At 39.2% G+C, this 14,626-nt stretch overlaps 1 protein-coding gene across 1 annotated transcript in view; it reads right to left on the bottom strand.

Annotated features, from left to right (window-relative positions):
• Positions 1–13,943, bottom strand: part of ATP6V1B2 (ATPase, H+ transporting, lysosomal 56/58kDa, V1 subunit B2) — a 22,577-nt gene extending 8,634 nt beyond the window's left edge. Inside the window, exons 1-9 of the mRNA XM_012662916.1 lie at positions 13,727–13,943; positions 7,057–7,112; positions 3,763–3,861; positions 2,920–3,013; positions 2,719–2,796; positions 2,062–2,201; positions 1,641–1,742; positions 1,195–1,292; positions 534–657 (exon numbers count right to left, since the gene is read on the bottom strand). Coding sequence (XP_012518370.1) covers positions 534–657; positions 1,195–1,292; positions 1,641–1,742; positions 2,062–2,201; positions 2,719–2,796; positions 2,920–3,013; positions 3,763–3,861; positions 7,057–7,112; positions 13,727–13,862 — 927 coding nt within the window. The 5' untranslated portion in view covers positions 13,863–13,943. The remainder of the gene's footprint in view (positions 1–533; positions 658–1,194; positions 1,293–1,640; positions 1,743–2,061; positions 2,202–2,718; positions 2,797–2,919; positions 3,014–3,762; positions 3,862–7,056; positions 7,113–13,726) is intronic.
• Between the last annotated feature and the right edge of the window lie 683 nt (positions 13,944–14,626).

Here is a 14,626-nt window from a genome sequence, read left to right as displayed (position 1 = left end):
GTGGTGTTAGCCTAGCTGACAGCAACCTCAAACTCCTGGGCTCAAGTAATCCTACTGCCTCAGCCTTTTGAGTAGCTGGGACTACAGGCACTCACCACAACGCCTGGCTAATTTTTTGTTTCTATTTTTAGTTGCCCCGCTAATTTTTTCTATTTTTAGTAGAGACAGGGTCTCACTCTTGCTCAGGCTGGTCTCAAACTTCTGACCTTAAGTGATCCTCCTGCCTTGGCCTCCCAGAGTGCTAGGATTACAGGCGTGAGCCACTGTGCCCGGCCTTACAATTCAGTTCTTAATCCATGGAGACACTGACAGTATGATAAACAGGCTAATAATTTAAATCTCATCCTCTAATTACTTCTACCAAGTTGACAGAAAAGAAGATGTATTTTCCCTTCTGATTAATTAAGGTATTCTACTAATATATGAGCAATGAGCTTAAAAACATGATTAAAGAAAAAAGAAACTTGCAAAGGGACAAGACAGCCCTGAAAATCAACCCATTTTGTTTAACTGAGAAAAAAAAAAAAACTTACCTCTCGAAGAGCTTCAGCATAAGAACTCATGTCTGTTAGGATAACCAATACATGTTTCTCACACTGGTACGCCAGAAATTCAGCTGTGGTTAGAGCCAGGCGAGGAGTGATGATTCGCTCAATACTGAAAGGGAACATTAAGCCCTCGGTCACACAAACCAGAAGGCCAAAACCAAACGATTCTGGAAATAATAGTACAGTTCCCCTTTCAAAGTTTTAGATAAACTGAAGAGAGTAAAGCAATTTTTACTTTAAAAAGTCTTAAGTAAGGCAGTTACTTCATAAATTTCTCAGAGCTACACAGCTTCTCAAAACTAAGGCGAGAGTGTGTAGGGGGAGGGGAGGGGGGAAGAAACGGAAGGCAGATATCTCAGGTGAGAGGAAAAACTGTACGCTAGGTAATTTGTATGCATGATCTCATTTAGTACAAAACAAATGAGACAAGTATTTGTCACATTTTATGAGCTTCAGAACCTAAGTAATTTGCCCAATGCCAAATAACTACCAAGAAGCAAGGGGTGGAAGTGAAATACAGGGTTATTACCTCATTACTAGGCCCGTATGTTTTCATCACCACATCTTACCCCTCCCTAGTCTTAAGTAAGTAACATTTTTGACCCTAAGTCTGGGCAAACAAAAAGAAATAGCTCTATTTACTTACGTTGGGTCATTAGCCAAGTTCAAAAAGAGGCAGACATTGTCCATTGAGCCATTTTCTTCAAAGTCAGATTTGAAGAATCGGGCAGTTTCCATATTTACCTAAATAGCAATGATTTCATTAGTGGTGGGAGAAGAAAAATTCTCATCATTTATTTATCATGAAGGCCAAGCTACACGATCTGAAAGTTTTAAGTACCAAAAAAACTGTCACAAAAGCCAACAGAGCAAAGAGACTGTTTGGGGCACAAACAGTATTACTCTTAAATTTGAAATTAGTCAAACGCTAAATTTTAATTCTTAGTTTGGCCAAAGTGCCAAGTTGCAAATTCTCTACCTGGAGATAAATTCAACTATATATGTGTAGTTTACCACATTGTTCTAGTAACCCAAGCAATTAATTTTATATGTCATACTATAATTAAAACAAATAAAAAATCTTATACTTACACCCATAGCAGCAAACACGATTGCAAAATTTTCCTCACTGTAGTCCACTACATCTTTGGATTTCTTTACCAAACCAGCCTGGCGACAGATCTGAGCTGCAATCTGAAGAGGATTATAAAAGAACTGAGTTGAAATCTAAAATAACATTTCTACAATTAAATAACTTTTATCCTAAACTTTTTGGAATTGTAATCATACGTGAAACTGGGAGGTTTTAGGGGACTTACCCAACAAAACTATTTTGTATTTTTTGAGAAGATATTCTAGGGCAAGCAAGAAGACAGACGCATGGATAAAGATTCAAGGTAACTGGATTATACAAACAAGAACACTGGGTATTTATTTTGAAAACCCTTTATTTCTAGTAATAGTGATGCATTTAGAAATTCTTCCCTGCGAAATTTCAGATCCTAGTTCTCACCTCATTGTGTGGTAGCCCAGCAGCAGAGAAGATGGGAATCTTCTGCCCTCTAGCAATACTGTTCATGCCATCTATAGCTGAAATGCCGGTCTGAATCATCTCCTCTGGGTAGATTCGACACTGAGGATTGATTGGCTGACCTAATGCATTTCCAAAAGGGAAAATTTTAATTTGTCTGCACAGTATTCATCAACGGAAGTAGAAATCAAATCAAATTTAAAAGAGAAAACACCAAGAAGGCCAGAACTGTATAAAGCATTTCTTTCTACTCTTAAGAAATCAGTTTACTTTTAACATCTGAAACTTGAAATAATTTTTACCTTTCGTCTTCTGCAGACTCATAAAACATACCATAGCACAACTCAAGTTCCTAAAGTGAAATAAAGGTATAGCAAAGAGGAGAGAAATCCTAATTTCAAAGTTATGGCTTTACCATATTCATTTCAGATATATCCTACATATTTTATAATATCTTAAGATATTACATAAAATTATAAGGTAATTTCTAGGAAAAATTAATTTATGAAATAATTTATAATCTATGGAGAGCATTAGTTATCTACTTAAAATGTATCACAAAAATCACTATCTGGCAAAGGTACAAGATAGACAGAGGCTATTTTCTCTAAAACACAGAAATCCATCTACTACCCTTACCCATAATATCAAGAAAGTCTTCAGCCAGTACAACAGGACCTTTGTCGATGGGTTTTCCTGATCCATTGAATACCCGACCTATGACACAGTAACAAATAGTATGAGCAGACCTTCAAATATTCATAATTTTTTAAAACCTTATGAAATATATTTAAAAATGAAACAGATTTCTGCTCAGAATGAAGAATCATATCCATTTACCAAGCATATCCTCAGACACTGGTGTTCGGAGAATATCCCCAGTAAACTCACAGGACGTTTTCTTGGCATCTATACCTGAAGTCCCTTCAAATACCTATGAATAAAAAGAATACATCAGAAGGGTAAAAGAAACTTAGATGATGGGCACTTAAACTGCCCTTATAAAGTCAGATACATAAATGTATACTACTTTTAATATACCAAAGAAATCTTCATGGTGATGAACCAAATTATCAACTGTAGACCAAGGGTCACGCACCTACCTGCAGGCCAAATTCCATAAGCAAGCTAAGTATGTTTTTTACGTTTTCAAAGAGTTATTTAAAAAAATAAAAAAGAAAGAAAGGAAAAGAAATATGCGAAAGAACTTAGGTGGCCCCATAAACTTTACTGTCTGGCCCTTTACAGAAATTTTGCCAACACCTCGGCTAGACTAATTTTTAGGGGAAGATGTTATTTGAAAAAAGCTATCATTTCCCACAATGAGATAACATTAAAAACTAGGGACTATAAGAGACAATGTAAAGGAACAGACTGAGATACAGTTTTGGTTTGATCCCACAATCAGTGAACTCTGCTTTTCGGCTCTCTCCTTCTATGTTATTATTTCATTTTACTCATTAAAAAAAAAAAAAAAAAGTCATTTTACCAGAGGAGTTAGAGTGGATGTAGGTGGCTGACTTTGGGTAAGATGACACGCAATAATAGTTTTTTTTTTTCCCCCTGCAACCAGTAATCAACCTCCAAAGACACTTACAAAGTGATCATTAGAAAAAAAACCAGTAGTGTTCCTTATGTGTTTGCTGTTAGTTCAACTGGCCAAATTTTTAAAGTGGTGCTCACCTGAACCACTGCTTTGGAACCACTAACTTCTAGAACTTGCCCACTTCTCTTCGTGCCATCTGGTAATGTCAAGTGGACAATCTCAGCATATCTGGGAAACTAAACAGGAAAAAATAAAGGATCAATAACCAACATTTTAAAAGCTCCCCAAATTACTCTATCTGCTCTGTCTCTACCATGGCATGTCTGTATGTGCCATTCCCCTAATCTCCAACACGCACAGGTTCATGCTGAGGGAGTTTACAATATCCTCGGGTAGTTTAAGTCCTTACAACAGACATCACTGCCACATACACTGGCAAACACAGCATAAGGTACAGAGAGAAGATGTTTGGAGAAGGTGTTAGGAAAAGATTATTCCTAACCAGCCCCTTTGAACCACTCCAGAGTGTATGTTAATGCAATCACTTTTGAAAGCTCCTAAGGAGCTGGGGGAGGGAAGTTGCCAGGGGAACCAACCACCTGGTTAGAGGGTTGGAACTTTCAGCCCCATCCCCTGCCCTCTGGGATGTAGTAGGACTCAAAATTGACTTGATCGCCACCAACCAGCTAATGATTTGATCAGTCATGCTTAGGTAATGAAGTCTCCATAAAAATCCTAACTGAGGGGGTTTAGAGAGTTTCTGGGTTGGAGAACAAGAAGGTGGCCATGTGCTGGGAGGGTGGCCCACCCCAGCTCCACAGGGAAAGAAGGTCCTGTGCTCTCGATCCTGCAGGGTGTCACCATATGTATCTCTTCATCTGGCTGTTCATTTGTATCTTTTAATATATCCTATTTAACAAATCAGTAATACTAATAGTAAGTAAACTGTTTTTGTGAGTTCTGTGAGCTATTCTAGCAAATTACGGAGCTTGAGAAGGGAATCTTCCATTTGCCGCCAACCCAGACAGTAGCTGTGGGTAATCTGGGGACCCACCACTTTTGATTGGGGTGTGAAGTGGGAGACAGTCTTGTGGAACTGAGCCCTTAACCTGTGAGGTCCACACCAACACAGGGCAATTAGTGTCAGAACTAAGTTAAATTGTAAGACACCCAATAACAGGTGTTCGCTGAAGAACTGAATTGTTGCAGGGAAAAACCCACATACCTGGTGTCAGAAATGAAGTACCTACTAAGAACAGTAGTAGAGAGGACACCAGAGTTTTCCTTTCACTGACTTAAACCAGAATGTTTCTAGAGTCTCCTGAGTATGCTGTTTGCTGTAGACTGTGGGGAATATTCATTGAGGCTAAAAGTTTGCTCTATTCCTTATTCCTTCTACAAGGCTTTTTGTAAAATAAAATAAGTAATCTTATGAGATACTTTTTCTGTATTTACTGAAAAGAGCATAAACTTTTTCTAGTTTAATCCACGAATGTGCAGAATTACACTGATATATTTTCTAATATTAAATTATTATCTTTGTATTACTGGGATAAACTCTACTTTTGTCATATTTTTGTTAATTTTTAACAGATATTTTTACTAATATCTAACGTGAATATATTTAAGAATTTTCAAATCTGTGTTTATAAACAGCTATATTTTTCTTTTCTAGTATTATCCTTTAGTTTTGGAATCAAAGATACGCTAACTTCATAAAATGAGTTGGTAACAGGGCTTCACCTTCTTCTATTCTCATATAACTAGCATGATCCTGGATCATATGTGTATGTTTTAAGTTAAAAACAAAAGCCAAAAACAAAAAACAAACAAACAAACAACCCCACTCTACATCTCATGGTCTAAGGCCATTTTTTCTACAACTACATAAAATTTATTTACCTCACCTGGAACTACACCCCAAAGTAACATTCATGAAGCTTTTTTAGCTCTCTTAAAATTACTTCCTCAGAGATGTTTTCTAAGTCCGTCCCATTACTGTCTCTCATGGCACCTTAATTTACCCTTCACAGAGCTTCCTAATTACACATTTATGTATTTATACTCTATCTGCTTCTCCACTGCCCTGTGCTCCACAGAGGAGGGCTCTTTCTCATTTCCACCATTATATTTTCTGTGCTAAGCCCAGCACTTAACACCACTGAAACTTGAATAGTTTCTGAGCTGTTTCTCGATAATAAACTAACATAAAAATTTCTTATTTTAAAAATACAATCCCAAATTTTTATATAATAAAGAAGGTAGAAAAAAGGAGGAATAAAGCTTTCTAATATTTTCTTCAAAAACTAAAAGTGTAGGCTCTATTCTTTCCCAAAACATGAACGGGGATCTATGTAAATCTTGTACAGCTTGGGTTCAATATCTTGAGGCTTTGAATCATTCTGCAGCCTAGCGTGAAACTGTGGCTAGGAAGTAAACTTGCTGGTTTAATCCTGAGATTAATTTATATAGGTAGCTTGTCACACACAGTTTCTCTTAGCGATAAAGAGACAATGCACTTTGCCCTTTCTTTTAAGAAATGTTTCTGAATGTATTTTCTATTTCCAGAAGAATCACATGCCAAACACACACCCATCATTAACCTCTCTCAACAAACTAGTAATTATGTGCTTCTCCCCCAACCCACCCCCATAACCAATGTAAAATTATTGTTCTTGAAAGTGTATTATATAAATTACTTTCTTGGAGGATATTTTGATCATACAGCTCAGGCAAAAAGCTTAGCACCCAGGGTATCCAAGTATAAATCATATTCTATGTCTCTCTAAGATAACAATAATTCTTACGTATAAGTCTGGCTAAAAAAACATGTATCTAAAGAACCGTACAACAAACAGAATAAGTAAAAACTATTCTTTGCCTTAAGGTTTTAGTCACTATTGAGATAATGTGTTCTTGTACATTCATTATTTGAATATCAATGTCAAGCTCTCAAAGATAAAAGATATACTCAAAGATAAAAGTAACATTGTTCATTTACTCAAGAGCTTAAAATTTAGTAGAAAAGATACATAGTATTAAAAAAAAAAACTATAACACATGGCAGTCTATGACAAGGACCATAAGATACCATATATCTCTGTACAGTACTCTACACAGGTTATAAAACACACTCATAAATATTATTGCTGGTTTTTCTCCTCACGAATCTGTTAGGTAGCATTAACTTTTTTCTTTTTTTAAGTTTGCAGATGAGGGACTCAGGACCACAAACAGAATCCACAGCAGATCCAGTACTGGAATCCAGCCTTGTGGCTTTTGGTCTAAAACTCTTGTCTCCAATATAACACTGACATTCGGTCCCAAGAATGACTTAAAAATCATAACAAAAATCTAAACTGTATTACACAAGACCTAATGCCACACTTTTAACTACATAAATAGACCATAACAGATAGTGGTGGTATTACCTTAACATGATCTAAGATCACTAGTGGACCATTGACTCCTGATACTGTCTTGTATGCTGGAAAGAAACACAGAAGAGTCAGCTTTAGTCAAATAGCACAAAAGCCTAAATTACCTCTACTTTATCACACCTATTATAATATGAAACTCAAATAGCTACAACACTTTTCAGTGAACTTATAAAATGTCTGTGCCTATACAACTTTTCATAACCCACCCTCATCCAACCAAAAACATTCTGAATCCTTAGTATGAGTAAGTCACTGTTCTAAGCACCCAAGATACGAAAACAAGGCACTGAGGGACAAGACTCTGCTCGTTCAGTATCATGTGGGGAGAATGTGATGAGATAAGAGCTCTCACCTGAGGAGCACCGAGGGTTTGTGGGAGCACAGCAAAAACAGTAACAGTTCCCACCACGGAGAGAAAAGCAAAAGCTGTACAGAGGACATGGCAATTACTAAGTTAATTGGGAAGAGAAAGGGAATCCTTACGTTAAACAGAAGTGACAAAACTCACAAAGGAAACTGAGAAAATGTAGCCTGCAAGGTAAAAAGCCAGGATTAAATGGGTATAAAAACGAGGGGGAAAGAGCTTTGTGAAGGAGGGAGTGGGCAATGGAAAGCAAGGCCAGGGGTAAATGAGTATCCTTTAAAAAAGTCAAATGTTACTGCCAGGTTAGAGGCTGATATTTTCTGCTGCCGCACCCTAGGAATAAACTGCTAGTCTACTCTACAAGGCACTACCCGAATCCCTCATTTTAGAAAGGAGGTAGCCCCCTTCAACCTTAATCACACCTGTGTGGCAAGTGGAATGGTAATTACATATAAATAGAACACTCGGGGGAGAGTAACTCTAACAGACAACTTCAGAATTCACTAAATTTCATAATCAGAACAGCCGGAAAAAACACATGAAATCAGTTTTTGAAGAAAACTTACTACAAGGTCTAAAATAATTTACATGAAACTGTCAACCAACCAGGGATTTTTCACTTGCTTGATTTCTTTTGAGGTCTCATAACGAGCTTGGACAGAGATTCCCAGCACAAGTGTGGACTCCCAAGAATGAGGAAACCATTTAATAACCAGTCTGTCCACTGAAAGGGCTTTGGAATTTAAAACCACAATTCCTTCAGCCTGAGCACCTAACAGCCAGGAAGCAAGTGCCCTGGGACAAAAGCTGGGACAGAGCAGGTCAGCACTATTAGGGCTTCCATCTTTCTTTCATACTGATAGGACGTTTATATCCAGACATCAAATACATTGAATATGTCATAATTGAATACATCAGTAATTGTACTGTAATTGTCAATGGAGAGTTTTTTTTTTATCTTAAATAAAAGACAAGTCAAAAGTTTAAAAAGTAAGCTACTTGAATGGATGGTAATATAAAAGGATTAATCATTCCCCTAAGATTACTAGAAAGATTCCATTTGTCACATTTTCTGCCACTTTTATGAAAACCCTCCCCATTGTTTTAAAAGAATCCAATATTCTCAAAAAATTCTAACCTTTAAAAAAATTACTTCATTTTTCTCATTTTAAAAGACTCCCAACATTCTGTTTTTCAATGGCTTTCTAAAATTGCTAAATGGACATGGAAAGTGAGCTACACTAGAAACACGTCTTCTTGAAACCAAGTTTTCAGAAATATATCATAGAAACACAGACCTTTTCAAAACTCTTACCTAAACAGTCGGGGTGGGGGTGGGCGATTTAGTTTTCATATTTATAAGAAGCTTTGTTTAGAGTAAAATGCAACATCAATAAAATCCTTCAGGTTCTTAAAATTCTCTTTACTTTTTCAACAAGATTGTATCTCCTTTGAACTTCTCATCTCTACAGTAACAATGCTTCAGAATCTCATGTTTAAAATCCAAGCTCATTCCAAATTACGAAGTTTTACCAGTCACGAGCAAAAGCATGACCAAGAAAAAGAAGTCATAGCTTTTCCTGGAAACAGTGAATCAAGCAGACTTCTACCACAGAAGACAAGATTCTACTTCATGAAGAGTCTCTAAATTTGCAACAAAGTATACAGCCTTTAAAAAATCCAGTAACTAACCCTGCAAGCTAATTGATTAATGCCAACACACATTTAATAAATAACTGGTCAGAATTTCCCATTTAATCTCTGTAACTATTATTACTACAAGTTTTAGAAGAGAAAAATTATTCTCAGAGAAATTAAGTAACATGCCCAAGGACCTGAACCTATATAGTCTGGCTCCAGAGTCATTTATTCTTTAACTCTACCGCAGACCAAATTCTAAAACTGAACTGGTCATTTTTTTTGTGGTATGGTACACTTCTTGCACTTACAAGAATTAGGAAACAATGCTACCCCAAATAATTTCACAAGTCTGCAATTTTAGCTATGAAAAATAGGTTTCACTATTGAATGCACTAGGCAATACTCCCTTGTGTCCACATTCTATCATTACTGCAAAACAATCTTTCTCCAGTACGGTCATAGCCACTGGAAGTGTTTAAGCAGAGATGGGAGTATCTGATGGCGACGCTTCAGCAGTTTCCTAGCACTGAAAACCATGAAAAGCACGAGAGGACTGAGGAGACTACTTCTGACACAAATCAGGAGTTAAACATGATTGATTTAAATTCAACTGAAATATAAAAGCTAAGCTGATAAATACTATAACTCAAACTAAACAAAAATACTACCAAACTTTACATTTGGAGAATGCTTCATGCTTTTACAGAGCATCTTTGGATAGGCTATCTGCTTTCATCTTCACAAAACACGTGCGGTAAAGCGCTATGGTTTGAATGTCCTCCAAAACTCACGTTCATACTTAATCCTCAATGTGGCTACATTGAGAAGTGGGGCCTTTAAGAGGTGACTGGATCCTGAGGGCTCCGTCCTCACGAACGGATTAGTTATCCAAGGAATAATGGGTTATCATGGGAGGGGCTTTATAAGAAGAGGAAAAGAGACCTGAACTAGCCCCTTATTATGTTCAGTCCCCCCCACAAGGTGGCACCCTGGGCCACCTCATATAGAGTCCCCACCAGCAAGAAGGCTCTCCCTAGATGTAGCCCCTCCACTTTGGACTTTTCAGCCTCCAGAACTGTAAGAAATAAATTCCTTTTCTTTATAAATTACCCAATGTCAGGTGTTCTGTTACAGGCAACAGAAAACAGACTAATACCGGAGGCAAAGCTGATACACTCTCACTTTACACACAAGAAAACTAAGGCCCTGATAAATTTGTTTTTATATTTGCGGGGGGTGGGAGGGTCCAGGCTTTTAACTGTTTTGTTTTTCTTTACTTCTAAGGCTGTTAGACTCTATAACATTTCTGACTTTAGTCCTCAGTATAGTTAGAAAATATGAAGAACACACAGTTCCTAACACTTGGACTGCAAGTGGGTACTAAAAAACAATTTATATAAAGCTATAGCTCTTTTCCATGATATAACTATTCTCAAAGAAAACCAAGCAGAGAAAATGATACCAAACACTACCTTTTATCCCTCAACAATATTTATCCAGCCTTCCTCACCATGAATAGTCCAAAGCAGAGATAACTGTGTAGAATCCAGCTGTCAAAGACATTAGGTTGCTCTTCAAAAAAGGCAAAAGCCATTTACAAGTTATGTAAAGATTTCTATTTACCAAAATAATGACCACTCTTCTCTTGAAAATTTCCAAATGAACAAGAACTTGAGTTCACAGGTGTATGTATGGGGGATAATCAGAGCTTCTGACAACATGGTACATACATGCTTACACTACATATTTAATACATCTTGCAACCAAAAAGCCTTACCTCTGATTCTGAACTATCAAGCAGAAAATAAATAGTTACAAAGTAACATTTAAAAACCAAAATCTACATAGATTTTAAGGAGCACATATTTTATCAGAAGACTTCCTCCAGCAGGGTAAGAGATTGTTCAACCCTACTAACACCACTTAATGATTGTGAAATATTCAAAGGAAAATTTGACTACCATTGCACAATAACAGTCCCAGTCCTTTAGCCTCCACCTTATGAGCAAAACAAAAAACCCAGGGCAATCATCTTCTATTGTGCAAGAACAGGAGAGACCCACACCCTGACCAGTAGGCAACTGAGGAAGAGGTTCTGGAAAAAAGCAAGAAGTCAAAGTTTTATTTGACTTTTTGCTGGGGCTAGCTCTGCTTTATGAGGTAAGAAACTTACTGTTTGTTCATCTAGGGTCTCAGAAAAAAAAAAAAATGGAGATCACTGAATTCAAAATATTTAGCATCCAGAAGCTCTATGTATATTGTTGAACCTTTTCTTTTAAAAGAAAATCAAGTTTTCATTCCTCGTGACCTTCGAAATTCAGCTGAAGTGCTCAAGATAACTTCCCAATTTCAAGCGTGAATATCTTGTTTTCCATTTCTTGTTAACAGCCCTATAATCCTGAAGCTGTTTTTATACAGGATCTAATTTGTACAGTGGAACTGTTAATATTACTCTATTCCTTCACTCAAAAAGCATACATTAAATAACTATAATTACATATCACCTTAGATGGTATCACCAATCTTTAATTACAAGCATTAAGAGGTTGATCAATATTTATTCAGAGCAATTAAAACTGTCGACTAGAATAAAAAATGTGGCAAAATAGGAAAAAGATGATATTCGAATGCAGTTAGATGTTAGCCTAAGAATGATATCATTTATGCCTTTAATTTTTAAATTTTTTATTTTTATGCTCAGTATTCTCCCTAACATCATTTATGCCTTTTAGAACAACCCACATACATAAGGGAAACTCAGCTCCACCAGTTCCCTACTGATTCCATCCATGTTAAGAATCTATCCACTAAACCATTAGATCAAGGAATTTAAATGCAAGTCATACAACAATTATAAGACACCTTCTTTGTGTCAGGCACTGTGCTAGGCACTGGGGATGCAAAAAGGATCCCGGACCTCTAAAGGTTCAGTTTTAAGCACTATGCCACAACAGTTTTGCCAGGAATGATTTCATCCGGAGAAATTCTTCAGCCACTGCCTAGGCACACACAGAACGGCGAGAAATCATACTCATCTCTCTTAACGACTTACAACCTTAACCCTAGAGTACTCTTTAAACATTATTTCAGTTGAAATTCTCTGAATTGGCACTGAATAATTAATTAAATGGCAACAGACTGTTGCACCCTTATAACCTTTTTCTAGAGGCACCACTAATGTCCATCTGTTCTGCCCAAACAAAAGCAAAGCATACAAATGCAATTCATAAAAGAGAATGTCATCCTTAGGTGTAAATTTATGGCCAAGGTTTATATAAGAATGCAACATCTGTCAATTTCCTAAAACACTTACTTCAGCTCATATAAAAAACCCCCAACAGGCATTTTCTAATTCAAACAATTCACAGTGTAAAAGGCACATCTCAGCAATCCACAGAATCCAATGTGTTTTCCTTCTTCCTCACACTGCAGTGCTGTCACATGACCCAGTGACAGATCAGGATGGGATTAGTCAGGCTTCAGATGGCCCAGACTAAAACCCTTCATCTGAAATTCTTTTTCACCAATAAGCCACCCACAGACAGACACTCTGGCAATTAACCAATGCAAATGCAGTCTCACCACCTGGGGAAACATCAGGTGCTTTTCCAAGGTTTTTTTTTTCTTTAAGTGTATTTCCAGGGCTAATCCCCAGTTTCTAAGGAAGTTGTGAAGCCGTTTGATGCTACACAATTTTATTCTTTAGTAATCAAGAACCATTTCTTTTGGAACTGCTGAGCTGTCCACTTAAACCCGGTTTATTAAGGCCTTTTTATAATCACAGCAACGCTTAAGCTTATGCTTATATGCTATACATGGGCAAAGTGGCGTGGCTTCCCTAAAGAACCTCGCACTCAACCAAGTTTGCTTAACTGGTCGGTAATAGAAGAGGCAACGGGAGAAAAAGACCCAACGGGAATTTAAAAACCTGGATTTTTAGTTTAGTTCCTGCTCTGCCAATAATTAAGAGTCTGAAGCCTGGCGAGTCCTACCCCTCCCAGAACCTTAGGCTTCTCACCTGTAAAACGAGAGGGCTGGACTAGATGACCTGCAGGGTACTTTTCAGCTCTAGCGTTCTCTGATATCTAGGTGTCCTCCTGTGGAGCAGCCCCTCCACGGAACAACAAGCCACATCTCCCTCTGGCTGCCGGCCTGACCTCCATCCACGAAAGGCCTGACCACGTCAGCGATGGCACTACACCGTCCGCCCTCGGCAGGAGCTTAAGACCTGCCCTGAGGTCCTCACCAGCGGGATGGGATGGGATGGATGGGAAGGGGCGTTGCCTCGACCCCTAGTCATCCAAAAGAAGTCAGGGGAAGATTAAGATCGGAGTGACAAGAAGTGGCCCTCAGAGACAGGAAGCAAGTGCCTGAGAACGCTCCAGCCTAGGGAAGTTGGAGAGGGTAGGGAATAGCCAGGAGCCCACCAAGCCTAGGAAAAAGTTCCCGCTGGTGCTCCTGCCCTCGGCCCACCTCACGGAAACGTAAGGTGCACGCAAATCTCCTTCTAGAGAAAGACATGTGGGTCAGGGTCGGGGGGGGACGCGGGAGGGAAAAATAAATCCCACCCCCCACCCGCTGGCTAAGCAGGTGAGTGGGAGCAAAGGGCTAGGCTAAGGAGCAAAGACGGCATGCGTCCTGCTCTCTGATACTCACTGAGGCGAGGCTGGGAGAGGTAGTTCCGACTAACCGCCAGCGCCTGTTCCCGAGATCCCACCACCGGCCCGCTGGTGGACACAGGTAGCTCGGGCGCGGCCCCGTTCACAATCCCCCGCATCGCTCGCAGCGCCATCTTGTCTCCTCCGTCCCGACTGGCCCAGCAGCAGCGCCGCGCAGGCGCAGATATACCAGGGCGGCCCGCGCACCCGGCTCCGCCCATGCGCGCTGCGGAGCCCCGGCTTCGCTCCGCCCCCTTCGCGGCCCACTGCCCCCAGCCTCGTGACTCGGCGCGCGGGGGCGGAGCGGGCGCGCGCCGGTGGAGGAGCTGACCAGCGTGCTGGGAGGACGAGCGCGCGGCCGAGACAGGCGAGAGGAAACCAGGACAGCGACAGGAATGAAAGGGGGAAGAGAGAAAAGGAGGGAAAAGAGACACAGAGGAGGGGATAGAGAGAGAAGGAACGCAAATACGTACAAGAAGAGGTCAACGGTTGTCCGTTTTCCAATACCCCTTCATGACACTGAATGAAAAAAACTCAAGCTATGAAAACCACTTTGAAAGACCAAATATAAAAGTTATACCAGTGATTATGAACATAGGGTACGAGATGTCATCATTTATTTCACCTCACTACCTTTCTACCCAATTCACTCACTCAGGTAGCCATTCAACAAACGCATATTGGCTTCTTTTAGGGTGCGGGTAGCGGTGTGAAAGACGAATGGGAACAGATTTGAAAACTGCTTAAAACGTGGAAATAATGTAGGATGAGAAGGTGTGCAAGAGGACAGCCCAGGCTCCAGGCCTGAGCGACTGAGTTAATGAGATGCTGTTGGCAGAGCGGAAGAACTTTGCTGGTGTTGGGGGAAGACACGAAAGGCTATTCTGTTCTGGAATCT

Source organism: Propithecus coquereli, unplaced genomic scaffold (assembly GCF_000956105.1).
Source record: "Propithecus coquereli isolate 6110/MARCELLA unplaced genomic scaffold, Pcoq_1.0 Scaffold79, whole genome shotgun sequence".
Classification (NCBI taxonomy): domain Eukaryota; kingdom Metazoa; phylum Chordata; class Mammalia; order Primates; family Indriidae; genus Propithecus; species Propithecus coquereli.
Note: the sequence above shows the minus strand (reverse complement) of the source record. Positions and strands in the feature narration are given on the sequence as shown.